Below are 18,335 nucleotides of genomic sequence, written 5' to 3' on the forward strand. Positions count from 1 at the left end.
TCCATTGGCTGAAGATTAGTCAACAACCGCCTGAGCCAATGCGCAGATGGGAGCGGATGACGTCGATGCGACTCCTCCTCTGTGCTCCCAGGACGCTTCTGGAGATCCAGGGTCCTGCGGCACCCACCCCTCTGCAGCCCGGCTGCCCTATGTGCACTCCACAGCTGCACCTGCTGACGGTGCTAGTCCTGATGCTTCCTGACGCCGCCAGACCTCAGACCTCCCCAACCCAGGCTCTGCCAGCCTCCTCGGCTCTGGGGCCAGTGACTCCCGAAGAGGCAACTGCAACTCCGCCGGACTGGTCTGAGGACCCTACTCCCGGGACCCCGTCGATGCCGGAAAATGTGACCACAGACCCCTTCCCAGGTGATGCGGCGGGATACGGGATGGAAATGTTGACTTCTCAGTCCTAAACTTATGTGGACAAAATTGGCGTGCCACAAAGCCGGTAGGGGCTGCTCGCGCGGGAAAACTTTGGGGAGTTTCATCTCGGTTTTTTCTTTCTTTCTTGCACTTACAGCCTTACCGATCTGCGTCTGTGACTTGACTCCTGGTACCTGCGATTTAAACTGCTGCTGTGACAAGGACTGCGATCTTCCCCATCCCAGGACAGTCTTTTCCTTCTGCCTTCCTGGCAGTGTGAGGTGAGCTGCCTGCCATGCGCTTCGGTTCCTGAAGAGTGAGCCTCCTACCCCCACTTCCTCCCCTTGGATGTTCCCTTGGGTTTTCCCGGGAGTGATCTTTCTTCCCGCTTCTGTAGAGCTGAACCATCCAGTCAAACAGAACCCGTGTGTTGTGCCGCATCTGCCCACAGAGCCTCTTAGTGGCATCAGACATCGGTAGGACCCCTTCCCTCACCCACCCTTTGCCGTTCCTCAATAGCTTCATGTTTCCTCACAGATCTTCCAGCTGGGTATGTGTGGACAACTCTCTTATCTTCAGGAGCAACTCCCCATTTCCTTCGAGAGTTTTCACGGATTCCGGGGGAATTACCCAGTTTTGTGTCCGTGTGAACAACTGTGAGTAGAAACTTTGGCTGTTCCCACTTAACGTTTATTAAGGCGTGCCTCTGTCTTTGGACTTCCCCTGGCTGTCTAATTGTTTTGAGTCCCCGCCTCTCCTCCTCTCCTCCCTTTCCCATCACCCTCTTCCTTTCAGTTAGCAGAGGGCATTAGTAATTTCAGAAACCTCCAGTGGCTGTCCATTCCCTTGAAAATACGGCCGGAGGATGGCAGTCACTGTGCTCTCATACCTGAGTTTGTTGAGTGTGATAATGTGTGTTGTACTTCAAAGGTTGTTTCTTATGTCAGATACTTAAAAGGAAATGCTTTTACCTAAGTCTCTCTTCTTTTTAAAACACGTTTTTAGCAAAATTAAACTATTTCCAGAAGCTCCAAACAGTCAATGCAACCAACTTCCAGACCCTGGCTGCAGAGTTTGGAGGCCAGTCCTTTACTTCGGGGACATCTGAAACCCAACCGCCATTACCGTTTTACAGGGTGAGTGAGCCTGGGGGAAGGGGAGGGACAGTCTGGTTTTCCTGACGGAGTACAGTCGGCTGTGTAACTTTGTAGTACCCTTCCACAGTGAGGTTAACCATCATCAACTCTGTTAGAGGACAGCAAACAAGCCAACAAGTTGACTTGTTTCTGCTTCCTTTTTTCTGGGCTGAGTCTCACCTTGCCGTGAATAAAGTTGCCCTGTGTTTTATTCAGGCCGGGCACCCCATCCTGACTTACTACCCCAGCTGGTCTGTAGTGAGTTCCCTGAAGCAGCCCGCAGCAGTGGGAGCCGGGGGACTTTGTGTGGAGAGCAATCCTGCAGGTGGGTCAGGGCAGGAGGCCTCCGGCCTTTGCTCTTTTGGAAATGGGCTCTCTCGCTTACTTCTATCTTTACTCTGTGTTGCAAGGCTTCCTAGAGAGCAAAAGCACGACCTGCACCCGTTTCTTCAGGGACCTTGCCAGTAGCTGCACCTCGGAGCCCGCCCTGGACGCTGCCACTTACTATAACTTCACAGTCTTGAAGGTAGATGTTGCCTTGTCCCCACTCCACAGATTCCCCTCACTCAAGTTCACTGTCAAGTTCACATGTCCCCCACTGTTAGGGTTAGAGAAATATCTACGCTGCAAGCCATAATTCCTAAGATCTGCATAAAAGGTAGAGGGTAGGGAAACTATTGTCGGAAGAAAGATGGAAGCATTAGAGGCAATAAATCCATGGTAAGACCCTGTCACCATCCTGGCTAATGGGTTTACTTGAGAGAGTAATGAGCGGGTGGCAGGTCCCTGTTTCACCAGAGTTCTTGTTTTTGGATCTCTGTCTGCATAGGTAGGCATCGCAGTCCAGCCTGGCATCCGGCTCTGCTCCCTGGCATTTAGTGAAAGGAGAGTCAGATAGAATATGAGAGGCTACTCCAGTATTTCCTCCTCTCCCCCACCAAAGTCTGTCTGGGGTCCCATGGAGTGGAAACTCCTGGTGATTTTATGAAAGGCATAAGTATCTTCATGTCTCCATTCTTTCACTTCCCTAGGTTCCCAGAGGTATGACTGATCTTCAGAATACGAAGGTATGATGCCATTTAACAGGAGGAAGGGGTACCTGGCCTCCATGGAACTGAGGCCAGTTCATTCTAGATTGTAATAATGAAAGAGAATGTAGTCATTTTGTACCACAGTCAAGCAGGGCTCTAGACATAGCTTCACATGAAATAAAGATTGATGAGATGTTGTTAAGTCTAAAGAACACTAAGTTAAATCCAGCTAAAATGCCACATTTGGAGTAGGCATCTCTGAGTATTATTATGTACTAATGGACATTGTCAATGTCTGGAGGTAGAGTATAGAATTCTTGGTATCTGATTGGCTGTGGGGCCCTTGTTTCATGTGTAATAGGACTGTGTCCCAGAAGCTTGTGTTGAGATGTGCTGTTCAGAATGACTTGGATTTAAGCTGTCTGGCACTGAAAGGAGAGACAATTGTCTAGTCTAGGGGAAAGAAAGTATTCATTGTAGCACAATATATGGCTTTGTTTCTTCCTCTTATCAGCTCCGGGTTCCTGTAACACTCGCCTCACAAACCAGTCCTCCTCTGTTGGCTGGAAACACATGTCAGAATGCAGTTTCCCAGGTATGGAGTCTAAATGGCTCTCGTTGGCCAATATCACCAGAGGGACCTCACCTTCCCGTGAGGACTGGACTGACTCAATGAACTGCTGGAGTTGAGCCCATTCCTGTCTTCCCCAACCATGTTTCTATCCTGGCCATCACCACTGTCTGTCACTACTGTCCGTCACTACTGTCTGTCACTGCTCTCTGTCACTGCTCTCTGTCACTACTGTCTGTCACTACTGTCCGTCACTACTGTCTGTCACTACTGTCTATCACTACTGTCCGTCACTTCTGTCCGTCACTACTGTCTGTCACTGCTCTCTGTCACTGTCTGTCACTTCTGTCCGTCACTACTGTCTGTCACTACTGTCTGTCACTACTGTCTGTCACTGCTGTCTGTCACTACTGTCTGTCACTGCTGTCTGTCACCACTGTCTGTCACCGCTCTCTGTCACTACTGTCTGTCACTACTGTCTGTCACTACTGTCTGTCACTACTGTATGTCACCGCTCTCTGTCACTACTGTCTGTCACCACTGTCTGTCACTGCTGTCCGTCACTACTGTCTGTCACTACTGTCTGTCACCTCTGTCCGTCACTACTGTCTGTCACTACTGTCTGTCACTGCTCTCTGTCATTACTGTCGGTCACTACTGTCTGTCACTACTGTCCGTCACTACTGTCCGTCACTACTGTCTGTCACTACTGTCTGTCACTACTGTCTGTCACTGCTCTCTGTCACTACTGTCCGTCACTACTGTCCGTCACTACTGTCTGTCACCACTGTCCGTCACTACTGTCTGTCACTACTCTGTCACTGCTCTCTGTCACCACTGTCTGTCACCACTGTCCGTCACTACTGTCTGTCACTACTGTCTGTCACTACTGTCTGTCACTTCTGTCTGTCACTGCTCTCTGTCATTACTGTCTGTCACCACTGTCCGTCACCACTGTCCGTCACTACTGTCTGTCACTACTGTCTGTCACTACTGTCCGTCACTACTGTCCGTCACTACTGTCCGTCACTTCTGTCCATCACCACTGTCTGTCACTACTGTCCGTCACCACTGTCCGTCACCACTGTCCGTCACTACTGTCCGTCACTTCTGTCCGTCACCACTGTCTGTCACTACTGTCCGTCACTACTGTCTGTCACTACTGTCTGTCACCACTGTCTGTCACCTCTGTCTGTCACTACTGTCTGTCACCACTGTCCGTCACTACTGTCCGTCACTACTGTCCGTCACTACTGTCCGTCACTACTGTCTGTCACTACTGTCTGTCACTGCTGTCCGTCACTGCTGTCCGTCACTGCTCTCTGTCACTACTGTCTGTCACTACTGTCCGTCACTACTGTCTATCACTACTGTCCGTCACTTCTGTCCGTCACTACTGTCTGTCACCACTGTCTGTCACCGCTCTCTGTCACTACTGTCTGTCACCACTGTCTGTCACTGCTGTCCATCACTACTGTCTGTCACTACTGTCTGTCACCGCTCTCTGTCACTGTCTGTCACTTCTGTCTGTCACTACTGTCCGTCACTACTGTCTGTCACTACTGTCTGTCACTACTGTCCGTCACTTCTGTCCGTCACTACTGTCTGTCACTGCTCTCTGTCACTGTCTGTCACTTCTGTCCGTCACTACTGTCTGTCACTACTGTCTGTCACTACTGTCTGTCACTGCTGTCTGTCACTACTGTCTGTCATTACTGTCTGTCACCACTGTCCGTCACCACTGTCCGTCACTACTGTCTGTCACTACTGTCTGTCACTACTGTCCGTCACTACTGTCCGTCACTACTGTCCGTCACTTCTGTCCATCACCACTGTCTGTCACTACTGTCCGTCACCACTGTCCGTCACCACTGTCCGTCACTACTGTCCGTCACTTCTGTCCGTCACCACTGTCTGTCACTACTGTCCGTCACTACTGTCTGTCACTACTGTCTGTCACCACTGTCTGTCACCTCTGTCTGTCACTACTGTCTGTCACCACTGTCCATCACTACTGTCCGTCACTACTGTCCGTCACTACTGTCCGTCACTACTGTCTGTCACTACTGTCTGTCACTGCTGTCCGTCACTGCTGTCCGTCACTGCTCTCTGTCACTACTGTCTGTCACTACTGTCCGTCACTACTGTCTATCACTACTGTCCGTCACTTCTGTCCGTCACTACTGTCTGTCACCACTGTCTGTCACCGCTCTCTGTCACTACTGTCTGTCACCACTGTCTGTCACTGCTGTCCGTCACTACTGTCTGTCACTACTGTCTGTCACCGCTCTCTGTCACTGTCTGTCACTTCTGTCTGTCACTACTGTCCGTCACTACTGTCTGTCACTACTGTCTGTCACTACTGTCCGTCACTACTGTCTGTCACTACTGTCTGTCACTGCTGTCTGTCACTACTGTCTGTCACTGCTGTCTGTCACTACTGTCTGTCACCACTGTCTGTCACCGCTCTCTGTCACTACTGTCTGTCACCACTGTCTGTCACTGCTGTCCGTCACTACTGTCTGTCACTACTGTCTGTCACCGCTCTCTGTCACTACTGTCTGTCACCACTGTCTGTCACTGCTGTCCGTCACTACTGTCTGTCACTACTGTCTGTCACCACTGTCTGTCACCTCTGTCCGTCACTACTGTCTGTCACTACTGTCCGTCACTACTGTCTGTCATTACTGTCTGTCACTACTGTCTGTCACTACTGTCCGTCACTATCACCACTGTCCGTCACCACTGTCCGTCACCTCTGTCCGTCACCACTGTCCGTCACCACTGTCCGTCACCACTGTCCGTCACTACTGTCCGTCACTACTGTCTGTCACTACTGTCTGTCACTACTGTCTGTCACTGCTGTCCGTCACTGCTGTCCGTCACTGCTCTCTGTCACTGCTCTCTGTCACTACTGTCTGTCACTACTGTCTGTCACCACTGTCCGTCACCACTGTCCGTCACTACTGTCCGTCACTATCACCACTGTCCGTCACCTCTGTCCGTCACCACTGTCCGTCACCACTGTCCGTCACCTCTGTCCGTCACCACTGTCCGTCACCACTGTCCGTCACCACTGTCCGTCACCACTGTCCGTCACTACTGTCCGTCACTACTGTCCGTCACTTCTGTCCGTCACTACTGTCCGTCACTTCTGTCTGTCACTACTGTCTGTCACTACTGTCCGTCACTTCTGTCTGTCACCACTGTCTGTCACCACTGTCTGTCACTACTGTCTGTCACTGCTCTCTGTCACTACTGTCCGTCACTACTGTCTGTCACTACTGTCTGTCACTACTGTCCGTCACTACTGTCCGTCACTACTGTCCGTCACTTCTGTCCGTCACTACTGTCCGTCACTTCTGTCCGTCACTACTGTCCGTCACTACTGTCCGTCACTTCTGTCTGTCACTGCTGTCCGTCACTGCTGTCCGTCACTGCTGTCCATCACTGCTGTCCGTCACTGCTCTCTGTCACTACTGTCCGTCACTACTGTCTGTCACTTCTGTCCGTCACTACTGTCTGTCACTTCTGTCTGTCACTACTGTCCGTCACTTCTGTCTGTCACTACTGTCTGTCACCACTGTCTGTCACCACTGTCCGTCACTACTGTCTGTCACTACTCTGTCACTGCTCTCTGTCACCACTGTCTGTTACCACTGTCCGTCACTGCTGTCTGTCACTACTGTCTGTCACTGCTCTCTGTCATTACTGTCTGTCACTTCTGTCTGTCACTACTGTCTGTCACTACTGTCCGTCACTACTGTCTGTCACTGCTCTCTGTCATTACTGTCTGTCACTACTGTCCGTCACTGCTCTCTGTCACTACTGTCTGTCACTTCTGTCCGTCACTACTGTCTGTCACTACTCTCTGTCACTACTGTCCGTCACTACTGTCTGTCACTACTGTCACTACTGGCCATCACTGCTGTCCTCCAATGTTTTAGGTTCAGACTCTTTCTTTATACCCAGTCTTGTGCTGGCTCTTAGTGACTTCACATTTCCATCTGCTGACACAGTGTCATCTCAAAGTCCGAGATAAGTCAGCTTTAGTTCTCTCTTATAGTCAATAAAGTGTGTAAAGGAGTAAACATTATCTTAAAGTAACATTTTTAAGGACTGTGCTCCCTTCTGTCCCCAGCTACTAGTTTTAGTTCTCTTCAGACACTGGGAAGCTTTAGTAACCCAGATTTCCATTCTGTCTCCCCTTTGCCCAATACCACACCTGCCCATCTTTGCCCACACTCGAAACTCTTGTCTTTTTTTTTTAAGACTTATTTATTATGTATACAGTGTTCTGCCTGTATGCTTGCCTACAGGCCAGAAGAGAGCACCAGATCTCATTATAGGTGGTTGTGAGCCACCATGTGGTTGTTAGGAATTGAACTCAGGACCCCTGGAAGAGCAGCCAGTGCTCTTAGCCTCCGAGCCATCTCTCCAACCCCAAAGCTCTTGTCTTAAGCACACATCTTCTGTGAACTTTTCCTAAGAGCCCTATTTGGTCTCTTTTTTTCACATGCAAAGTCAAGCCATCTTCATCTTTTCATGCTGCTATTTCTGGTGTGTTACTGATTACTGTTTAAGTCTCTTACACATAGTTAAAACAGAGTCTTCTGTGTTGAACATGGTAACCCCACAACTGTTTATTAACTGGCTCTTCTTTTGCTTTTCAGGTCATCTATGAAATAGAGACTAATGGGACCTCTGGAATCCAGAAAGTCTCTGTCAGCTTTAGACAGACCAACCTGACAGTCAAGCCAGGTGTTTCCTTACAGCAAGACTTCATCATTCACTTTAAGGTCAGTGGCCTTCTCTCAGGGAGGGTATAGGGGATGAGTCCTAGAAATAGCACTTAGCAGAGCCAGAATCCATACTGAGTGTGTGTGTGTATGTCTTTCTAAGCACCTTTTTTTTTCTCCTATTAAAATATCTTTAATAAAATCTCCCACTCTACTTCATAGCTAAGAAATAATAGCACTCTGTTTCTGTAATGCATGCAAAATAGAATCAGAATATTAAGGCCTGCTTTGGTCCTATTTGAGGTCTCAACATTTACTGTTCCTTAATTGGGCTAGAGTGACAGGTGTCAAATACATGTGTGTTGTTAATATTTTCAATGATGCTGTTTGGGCCCAACCAAAGTGGTACTCAAACCAGAACTTGTTAAAGATGCTCACAGTGGAGTCTTAAGTGCAGCAGCACACAGAAATTCTTCTCTTCTTTCTCTGTTTTGCACATTGATAATTTTATTTCTCGCTGAATCTTTGGTTTGCGGCCTTCACTACTCTCTTTTATCTGTCTCTCTTCTATCTCTTTCCTCCTTTTGAATCAAGCAGAGTTCTTTCCACGTCTGTGATCAGCCAAGATCTGTGTCCCTCACAACCCTGTTACTGATTGAAATTAAATTTGCATTTAAATTCCTCTGGATTCAGCCAGGCCACACATTGCCCGAAATCAACATGTGAGAAATGGTGTCAAGGGATCCTTAGATCCTTGGCTTTACTCCTCGGCAGAATTAACACGTAGTGAATTTCAGTCCAGATTGCTGGGGATCACAGGGACAGCACTTGCGTAGCATACACAGGACCCTGAGTTCAATCCCCAGTACTCCCCAGAACAAAACAACAAACAGATCACTGCAGATTTGTTTGAGAAAGGGAAGAAAGGGAACAGTGGAGATAATGCTGCAGTGTGGCATAGAGAAGATTGCTCAGCGCAGCTCATAGATTACCTGTTCTGCAGGAAGGCGCAAGTCTGGCGGGAAAGTGTGTTTGCACACTAATCGTCTTCTTCCTTCTGCAGGCTTTTGGGCAGCGCATGGATGCTTTTCCTACTGGTCCTAGAAGTGGGAATCCTGGCTACCTCATCGGGAAGCCACTTTTGGTGCTAACTGGTGACTTCCGTCACTCGGTATCTTTTTTGTAGCTGGGTGGACTGTCGTGGCCTGACAAGAATACTACTGACATATCAATTTTCCAGTTCTCGAGGTTCCCTTGGGCTTGGGTACTCAGCCCTTTCTTTACCAAAGTATATTATGTTCTCACATGTTGCTGCCACCAAAGGCTTTACAACTCAGCCTAGCTGAAAGTGAGGATTGTGCTGACTTTTATTTATTTTAATGAGATACTCATATGCATATATATAGACATATATATATACATATATATATATGGATAATCATTTTAGGAAAAATAATCATGACTGAACTCACAGTATATTAATAAAATGCAGCTAATGTGTAGGGAACACTGAAAGCATCAATTTCCCAGCCCTGCCCACTTCCTATTGATGTTATAGTTGCCTTGACCATCACTTTTACACCTCAGATGACCCTATTGCAGAGCCAGGGTAATGGAATGTGCTCTGTTAAGAGACATGAAATACAGTTTGGAGTGAACACAGTATCTGGCTGCAAGTTAAGGTTTGTTTCTGTTTATAGGGACTATGTTGATATAGTAACTGTGTCACACTTTAAATAACACTGTGGAAAATGACAGTCTATATCTATTACTGTACTGCTAAGTGTTTTCTGATGGTGTGGAGTACCTCCTAAAGTTGTTTCCTCCGATCTATCGTAATGTTAATTTTGTTGTTTGAATGCTAATATGGCCTGCTACCATGCTAGTTTTGGACTCCAGCTTTCATGGCATTTACTTACAGACCCAAAGAGGCAAACTGCAGCCATTTGCAGAAGGAGATTTACCAGGCTCTTCATGGACATCCCAGACCGGAGCATGTTGCCATCTTTGGCAATGCTGACCCAGCCCAGAGAGGAGGGTGGAGCAGGATCCTCAGCAGGAACTGCAGTGTTTCAGTAAGGAAGGAAGCCACTGCTGATGGCAGCTGCTTCCCACCTGTGAAATTATGGATAGCAAGGCAAAAGCCATCCCTCCTTCTATCTGTATTTATCATATAAAGAGGAATGTAAGAAATTATGACTGTTTGAGGCCACTATTGCAGGTTACATATGCATCTAATCTATTTTCTTTACTTTAAAAGAACTGGAAGATAATCTAGAGCAGTGGTTCTCAATATGTGGCTTGCAACCACCCCTTTGGGGCTGAACACCCTTAAACAGGGGTCACCTAAGACCATCCTGCATATCAGATATTTACATTACGATTCATAACAGTAGCAAAATTAGAGTTATGAAGTTGCAACAAATAATTTTGTGGTTAGGGTCACCACAATGTGAGGAACTGTATTAAAGCGTCACAGCATTAGGAAGGTTGAGAACCATGATGGTTGCTTATGGTTCAAAGCCATGCCATATATTTCAAATAGTCTTTTATATTCTTTTTTCATTGCATTTGTCATGTGTGTGCACATATAAGGAAGTCAGGACAGCTTGGAGAGGCGATCCTCTCCTACCATGTGGGTCAAACTCAAGTTGCCAGGTTTGGCAGCAAGCAAGCTTGAGACCTGATGGAACATGTTTCCAGCTACACTTGCAGTCTTAAATATTTGGTCAGGACAGGTTTGTTTATGAGGCCGGCAACAGGCTCATTTTCTTGTGGTTGCAACAGGTTGGGTTTTTAGGACAGAGTGTGTGGCTCAATGTAGAACTCTTGCCACATTATTGAATTGGGTTCAGTTTTCAGTGCCACCAAATAAAGATCACACCCTCTACATTTACCTAAAGTGTATTAATGGTTTAAAAGATGAAATCAAATAAGATGTATCTTCCTACACCTTGCATTTATTTCTCTTAGGGACTGCTTTAAATATGCCATGTTTCTGTTCTAAAGATTTACATGAGTCTCCAATACCTTCAAAACAGACTATTTGGATGGCTTCAGAATCTAACCCTAACATGTCTTATTTAACTTGTCATTGCTTCTGTGCGCAAGTCCTTTTCTTTATCCCAGTTGTCTGCTGAAGGTCACGGCCTTTAATATCCTTGATCTATAGGAAACACTTTGTAGCTGTCACTTAGTGAATGTTTCTCCTTGTAACATGCTGTTAGTTACTAGTTTGGGAAGTTTTATTCTTAATTATATAAATGTGGACTATCTGTGAAACCTCAGTACATTCATACAACATTTAGTATCATTTTCACCTCCTTATTGTTACCTTCAGGGTCAGTTAGCTCCTCTTTTTCAAGCCATCTTTTCTTTCAGTGCTGGGAATTAAACCTTCAAATTCTGCATAAAGTACACAATCAGTTACTTAAAACTGTAGTTGCCCTGCTGTGCTGCGAGCGGTTGGTTATTTGAAACCGTAGTTGCCCTACTGTGTTGAGCACTAGAGATTTTTCTTCCTGTTTAACTGTAGTGTGGTGCTGATTACGCCAGCTTCCTCTCCGTGCACCACACCCCACCTTTACCTAGTCCCAGTAGTCGCTGTAGAATTCTACTCTTCTGTGCTAAGATCAACATTTCCAGTTCGCATTGTGCATGACAGTGTGTCCATGTGTCACTTCATAGAATGTAGTGTTCTCCGTGTCCTCCCATTTTACTGCACATGACAAGGTTTCATTCTTTCTTTTATGAATGAACGAATCATATTCCAGTATATGAATACCACATTTTATTCATGCTCTCGTCCATTGATGGGAGCCTCAGTTGAGAGCCTATCTTGGTTGTTGTGAATAGTGCTGCAGTAAACTATCTCTTTGACATGCTGGTTTCATTTTCGTTGAATGTATACACCCAACAGTTGAATAGCCAGACCATATGTTAGGTGCATCGTTAGTCTTCGGAAGAATAGTCTTCAGCCTGTTGATAACTTTTAACTACAACTTGTTTTTAAGATTAAGAACATTTATATGGCCTGGTTTTGTGCTTCCTCTAAGCCATATAGGCCTTCTGTATTGCTGCATGATACTTTAAAGACAATAACTGCTTGAGAGATGCTGAGAGATGGCTCAGCAGTTAAGAGCACTCACTGATAGCTCACAATTGCCTATAACTCTGTCTACAGGGGATCTGACACCCTCTGTAGCCTCCATGCACATCTGCATGCATGTGCAAAGAGAGGGATACACACTCACATACACACATTAAAAAAAATAAATCTTTTGGTGCTGGTGAGATGGCTCAGTGGTTAAGAGCACTGGCTACTCTTCCCAAGAACCTGGGAGCAATTCCCAGCACCCACATGGCATCTCACAACTGTCTGTACTTCCAGTTCCACAGGATCTGACACCCTCACACAGATATAACATGCAGGCAGAACTCCAATGTACATAAAATAAAAATTAAATAAAAAAATAAATCTTTTCAAAAAACAAAATGGTGGCAACTGAGTGCATTACTCTTTGCTGTCTGCAGGCCGTTAACTGCACATCCTGCTGTTTCATACCGGTTTCCCTGGAGATCCAGGTGTTGTGGGCCTATATAGGACTCCAGTCTAACCCACAAGCTCACGTGGCAGGAGCCCAGTTCCTGTACCAGTGCAGGTCTGTACGGGTAAGTCATGCTCCCAGCAGCCATTTGCTGACTAGAGCGTTGTTACACCTCTGAGAGGCGGTATAGGTTACCAGTCAGTGTTTGTTTAGACCGAGTTCTCAAAATGCACTTCAAGTCCATCTTTCCATCGTGGTTATGAAAATTACTATTTGTCACAGTGACTACAACCATATCCATTCCCTGCCCCGATTTCAGCAGTAAAGGTTAATTTCTTTTAAATCATCCTACTGTTAACTACTGATCTGACCACAAAAAGCATTTTTCCATGCCTGTGTGTTCACTGTGACAATCAATAGTGTTTGGAAATGTTGATTGTGATTAAAGTTATTGGTGTAGTTATTAATTCTTGCTTCTATAGGCTCCATTAAATAAATGCCTCTGTCTGTAGTAAGCATGTATCTGCTGTTTACAATGTGCTATTGGTACACTTAGCATCTGCCTTGGTTTTCGAGTGTAATCTTTAGTTGTACATGTTCAAAAGTATATAAACTTTTAAACCTAGAAATAAAGGATGAAATGATATGTGTGTGGTGAACAGGTATGATATTATTTTTAATGAAAATTAAAACATTATACTTTCTGTTTGTTGCAGTATGTTTACTTTCCAGAAAAGAAACTGGGGGCCTCATTTAGGTTAGGTTACTTTCCTGAGCAGCAGGGTTGGACACCTTGGTTGTCTGCCTATCAGTGGTGTTATCACTCAGGTTATCGGAGAGTGTCACTGAGAGCTTCCTGTCCTTTGTCTAGATGGACATGTTTCTGTGAGACTCGTGTGGTCTGTTACAGAGCCTGCACTGAATCCACGGATAGTCTTCCCAACTGTAACCTGAGTCCTGTTGTCACAGGACTGTTTTTGTACTTGTTCTTTTCCAAAGGCGGTAACTCTCATGGGCATTACAGCCACCCAGAGCCATTTTACCCCGTGTCTTTTTCTGGTAGTTTGCAGTTAGCTTTTCAAGTTAGTTTGCATTGCCTACAGTACTAGCGGGCCATTGAGTCCACCTGACGGAAGCGGATAATAGTTAGAATTTCAGCTGTGTTTTGATCTGAACCATTAACTGGTCCAGTGATAAGACAGAAGAGGAATCACAGAGGAACTGAGACAAGGGACCTTCTGACTCTTCGTTTTGGCTTTGACTGGATAACACACAGTCATCAGTCAGAACCCTGACCTAAACACTAATGCAAATCTATTTTATTGTTTATAAATTATACATCAGATAAAGCATTAAAACCCAACAAAAAGACTTTTAAGAAAAAAATGAGTGAAAGGAAAACCAGGCCAGAGGAAAATACTCATGTATATGTTCCTCATGGTGTACTTTCACATTCTATTCTTCGGTATATTCTGACTGAAGATGTCTGTTCTAGTTCATGACCATGAGTGTTGCTGCAAAACACAATGGAAGCTTCCCAGCTTTTTAATAATTGTTTTCATTTGTAATGATTGGATGGAGAACAGGGTGGTTTAAAAATTGACAAAGATGCAATATAATACATAAGGTGTACATCCTGTTACAAAAGCCACACCTAATCCAAACTCTTCAGGTTGCTGGCTAGTGAATCTTTTATCTTTAAGAAAGGATTTTGCTGCCTTGTAGATTGAAGTAAAGCAAATAAGCCTCAAACCTCAGGAAGTGTTGGCGATGATTCCTAAAGTAAACCTCATAGAACATTATCACTTAAAGTAGAAGTGAAGCCAGCCACACATAACAGAACTGGAGCCGCAGTAAAAAGAAATGTGCTGCTGTGGCTGTGTCATTGTTCGTCTCAACAAAAGAAATGAGGCGAGCAGAGTTTGAGGGAATTGTTTTAGTGACTCACACAATGAACATTTTTTGTCTGTACATAATCTTAAAATGCAAAGACAGAAATTTTAGACTTCAGAATCCCAACTTAATACACTGAGCATAACTGAAAACCTTGTTCTCTGGTGGTAATAAAACCCCACTCTCAAGTGGGTCAGCCAAATTTGGTGTCACTCAGTGACCCGAATGAGTACAATCCCATCCCTTTTTTTTGTTTTGTTTTGTTTTTGAGACAGGGTTTCTCTGTATTGTTTTGGAGGCTGTCCTGGAACTCACTATGTAGACCAGGCTGGCCTCGAACTCGGAGATTCGCTTGCCTCTGCCTCACGAGTGCTGTGCTACCAATGCCCGGCTCAATTCTAACTGGGCAGTCTTCTGGACTGCATTTCCTCTAAATCTGCATACAGTCTAAAGACTTTCTTGGTTTTAATTGGAGTATAATAATTGTACGTGTTTCTGGAATACAGAATGGGATTTTGATACACGGTGTAATGATCAAATAAGAATAATGAACATTTCTAAATCCTCATACAGGCCTATCATTTCCTTTATAAACCCTGTCTCCACCCACATTTTTCTTAGATTATCATCTATAGTTCAGGGAAAGGGGGGAAGTTCTGTACCTGTTTCGTGAATGCACTGTTTTAAAGACATCTTGAAAGTCTGGTCAAGTAGCAGCTCAGATGAGTGTGTGTCCTGTATGAGCTCAAAGGAAGTCGGTTCAGACAGCTTATTGTGTGCAGCTGCTTAGCCATCAGAGTACCTCTGGGCACTCAAAACTATACTAAGTAGATGCAGGTATCACAATTGCCTTCTTGGTTTATGGGTGTCTGGGAAGTGTATGCTCACTTCAGGTCCCTGAGTTGAAGCCTTTTTCTCTGCCTTGGAAACCAATGTAAAGGAGGTAGACATGGGGTTTGAATGGAAAGGTGGTCAATATGCCAGCTTCCCTGATCTGATCATTTCCTGTTGTATTTTATGTCTTAAAATAGTACACTGCCCCCTCGACTTGTGTGTGTAATGATTGATGTGTTTGTTAAAATTTTAAGATAAAAATTATAAAAGGGAGTCAGACAAGTAGACATTAAAATATCAGTCTTGGGCCCAGGAAGTGGTTCAGCCAATTAAAGGCACCTGCCACAAAGCCTGATGTCGTGAGTTTGATTTCATGGTGGAAGGAAGGAAGTAACTCCAACAAGTTGTTCTCTACACGCGTGCTCGAGCACACACACACACACACACATACACACACATCATAGAGATGAAAAGCCAGTTTCGTTACTAACACTCTGCAGTTAGATGTGGATGGGTGTCTCCATCTGAGGTCACCACCCCATTTCTAACCCCAGCTGTGTGCAGTGTCCTCCCAGGACATCTAGTAATTGAGTGTGTCTTCCTCCTGACGGCCCTGAAGTGAGTCAGCACGTTAGCCAAATGTTAATGCGCTAAATACTGTTAGCTATAGTTCTGTTATATATAATTTTACTATGTTAAAGTTAAAACTCTTTCTTTTTATTGAGACAGAAAAGAGGAGATGATGAGAACATTCTTCTGTATGTGTTTCTCTTATTGGTTAATGAATAAAACACTGTTGGGCCAATGGCCAATGAGTCAGGAAGATAGGCAGGACTAGGAGAGGAGGAGAAGTCTGGGAAAGGAAGGCAGGAGAGCCCACTTATATCTCACACAAAGAGAACTATACAGGACCATTCAAGATGTTTATTGCTTAGAGCATGTTTGTTTTCAGGCCAAAGAAAATAATTCTGGGGGCTGGAGAGATGGCTCAGAGGTTAAGAGCACTGGCTGCTGTTCCAAAGGACCTGAGTTCAATCCCCAGCAACCACGTGATGGCTCACAACCATCTATAATGAGATCTGGTGCCCTCTTCTGGTGTGCAGGTGTACATGCAGGCAGAACACTGTATTCATAATAAGTAAATCTTTAATGTGCCAGAGCCAACCTATCCTTGCCTCTCTTCCTATAGGAGAACCAGAGTGGAACAGAAGTTTCTTTGACAACTCTTGTGAGCTTTGTGGACATCACTCAGAAGCCAGAGCCGCCAAGGGATCAACCTAGAACAGACTGGAAACTACCATTTGATTTCTTCTTTCCTTTCAAAGTGGCATTAAGCAGAGGTACCAGTGTTCAGAAGGGCCCAGCCGCTCCTGCGCTCATCCTGTGTGTCTTCCTACTTGGACTTCTCAACTCACAGACTATGTGAAGAAAGAACAATTAGGGCTCATTTTCCCTATGGGAAATTCCAAGACAGCCTGCTTCTCTTGGCTAAAGAGGTCTACTTACTCATGATTACAGGGGGCCGTTTAGGGAAACAGAACCTAAGTAAAGGAAAATTTTCCCCATTTTCTCACTGTGTAGCTTTGGCTGGCCTGGAACTTCTAATGTAGACCAGGCTGGGCTCAGACTCACAGAGATCCCCTTGCCACTGCCTCCCAAGTGCTGGGATTAAAGGCATGCGCCGCCATGCCCAACCAGGAATCTTTATAAATTGAAGATTTTATTGTATTTTTAGAATATTAATTATATTCTAAAAATGCAATTGAAAATATGCCATCATCATGGCTCTGTGCCTAGGGCTCCCCCAGACCTCCAGGGGCACACTGGGTTCTCTGCTTCTAAAGCTGGGCAGGCCAGAACCTCCATCTCTCCACGTTGCATTTTGTCTCTCTAAATGTTTGCATCTGTCCAGCTGCTCACAGGCACATGTGCCTGCTGTCACCCAGAGTGAACTCAGAAGGGCTGGACCCTGAACTAGTGCTGACAGTTTAAGCCAGGAAACTGCTGGCTCTATATTTTGTCTGGCTCTTTTGCCAAAGTGTGGCCACACCCCTTGCCCAGACAGACCTGTGTTAGGAAAGTAGTTCTTTCTACTCAGTTTCCAAAGTGAGTGGAATCCCATCTCCTCTCGCTAGCAAGTGACCCCACCAGTCCTTTCTGTACTTCCCTGTTTCATTTGTGGAGAAATAAAAGTGATTGAAAACTCTGTTGTGCTAAACCCAGCCTGCGTAGTGGCAGAAGGTGACACCCTGTGATACATCTGAATATTTTTATGTGTATGACATTTAAAGGGGAGTTGGGACTCTATAAATTGTACAGCAGTATTAAAATCAGGAGACTTGTTCTTTCCTGGGGAAATCCTCTCCTTCACTCCGATTTTCTGCCCATGACATGTATTTGCAGTCTTTTTGTTTAAGGTTAAGGCTTTGGTAGTTTACACAGAGCCCGACTCCGGCCTGGCCAATTCACAGCTAGTAACATGCACAGAGACTTCTTTCTTCTTCTTCTTCTTCTTCTTCTTCTTCTTCTTCTTCTTCTTCTTTTTATGAATTTATTTTTTACATTCCAATCCCAGTTCCCCCTCCCTCCTCTCCTTTGGCTCCCCCACTCCCCTCATCCTCCCATCTACTCCACAGAGAGGGTAAGGCCTCCCCTAGGAAGTCTACTAAGTCTGCCCCACATCTAGTTGAGACAGGACCAAGGCACCTCTCCACCCCCACACCCCTGTGTCTAGGCTGGACAAGGTATCTCTCCATATAGAACGGGATCCACTAAGTCAGTTTGTGACATGCACAGAGACTTCTTGAGGACATGGCTTCCTATTCTTGAGTGAAGACAAAACGGTTGAGAATTTTAGTAGAAAATTTGAAACTTAAAGACTCATACTGTCCTTTTAATTAAGGAGAGTTTTTTAGGGAATAAATACCACTATATCTAATTATTTTAAACAGTAAGCCTTAAACATTAAAGATTCACATAACAAGTTAACATATAAAGGAATAACTCCGGTGAAACATGGAGTCACCATCCCACTCTGATATGTGCCACTGGAGACACATTTGTTAGGAGACAGTCAATGTGGCTTACATTCTTGAGGGATGAGCTTTGACCACTTAATAAGGTTGGCACTAACATCAAAATCTATGGGCCTGGTAGAGGGGCAGTGACAGGACCTGGGACAACCTGAGAGGAGGCCCCGGCATTTCTAGGAACTGAACTCT

At 45.3% G+C, this 18,335-nt stretch overlaps 1 protein-coding gene across 2 annotated transcripts; it reads left to right on the forward strand.

Annotated features, from left to right (window-relative positions):
• Positions 1 to 52: 52 nt before the first annotated feature.
• On the forward strand, positions 53 to 17,320 carry Tctn3 (tectonic family member 3). 2 transcript variants are annotated; one of them, XM_021224288.2, is made up of 14 exons: positions 53 to 366; positions 521 to 644; positions 901 to 1,019; positions 1,369 to 1,499; positions 1,716 to 1,824; positions 1,910 to 2,025; positions 2,531 to 2,566; positions 3,045 to 3,125; positions 7,775 to 7,900; positions 8,904 to 9,011; positions 9,428 to 9,522; positions 9,762 to 9,915; positions 12,374 to 12,501; positions 16,304 to 16,484. In XM_021224288.2, the coding sequence occupies exons 1-14, from the start codon at positions 57 to 59 to the stop codon at positions 16,332 to 16,334; spliced, it is 1,668 nt and encodes a 555-aa protein (XP_021079947.2). In that variant the 5' UTR covers positions 53 to 56; the 3' UTR covers positions 16,335 to 16,484. The 2 variants fall into 2 exon arrangements, with proteins under 2 accessions (XP_021079947.2, XP_005063668.2); XM_005063611.4 differs by having other exon boundaries at positions 54 to 366; positions 12,374 to 12,511; positions 16,304 to 17,320.
• Positions 17,321 to 18,335: the final 1,015 nt, after the last annotated feature.

The sequence above is a fragment of the Mesocricetus auratus genome, unplaced genomic scaffold (genome assembly GCF_017639785.1).
Source record: "Mesocricetus auratus isolate SY011 unplaced genomic scaffold, BCM_Maur_2.0 Super-Scaffold_4256, whole genome shotgun sequence".
Lineage (NCBI taxonomy): Eukaryota > Metazoa > Chordata > Mammalia > Rodentia > Cricetidae > Mesocricetus > Mesocricetus auratus.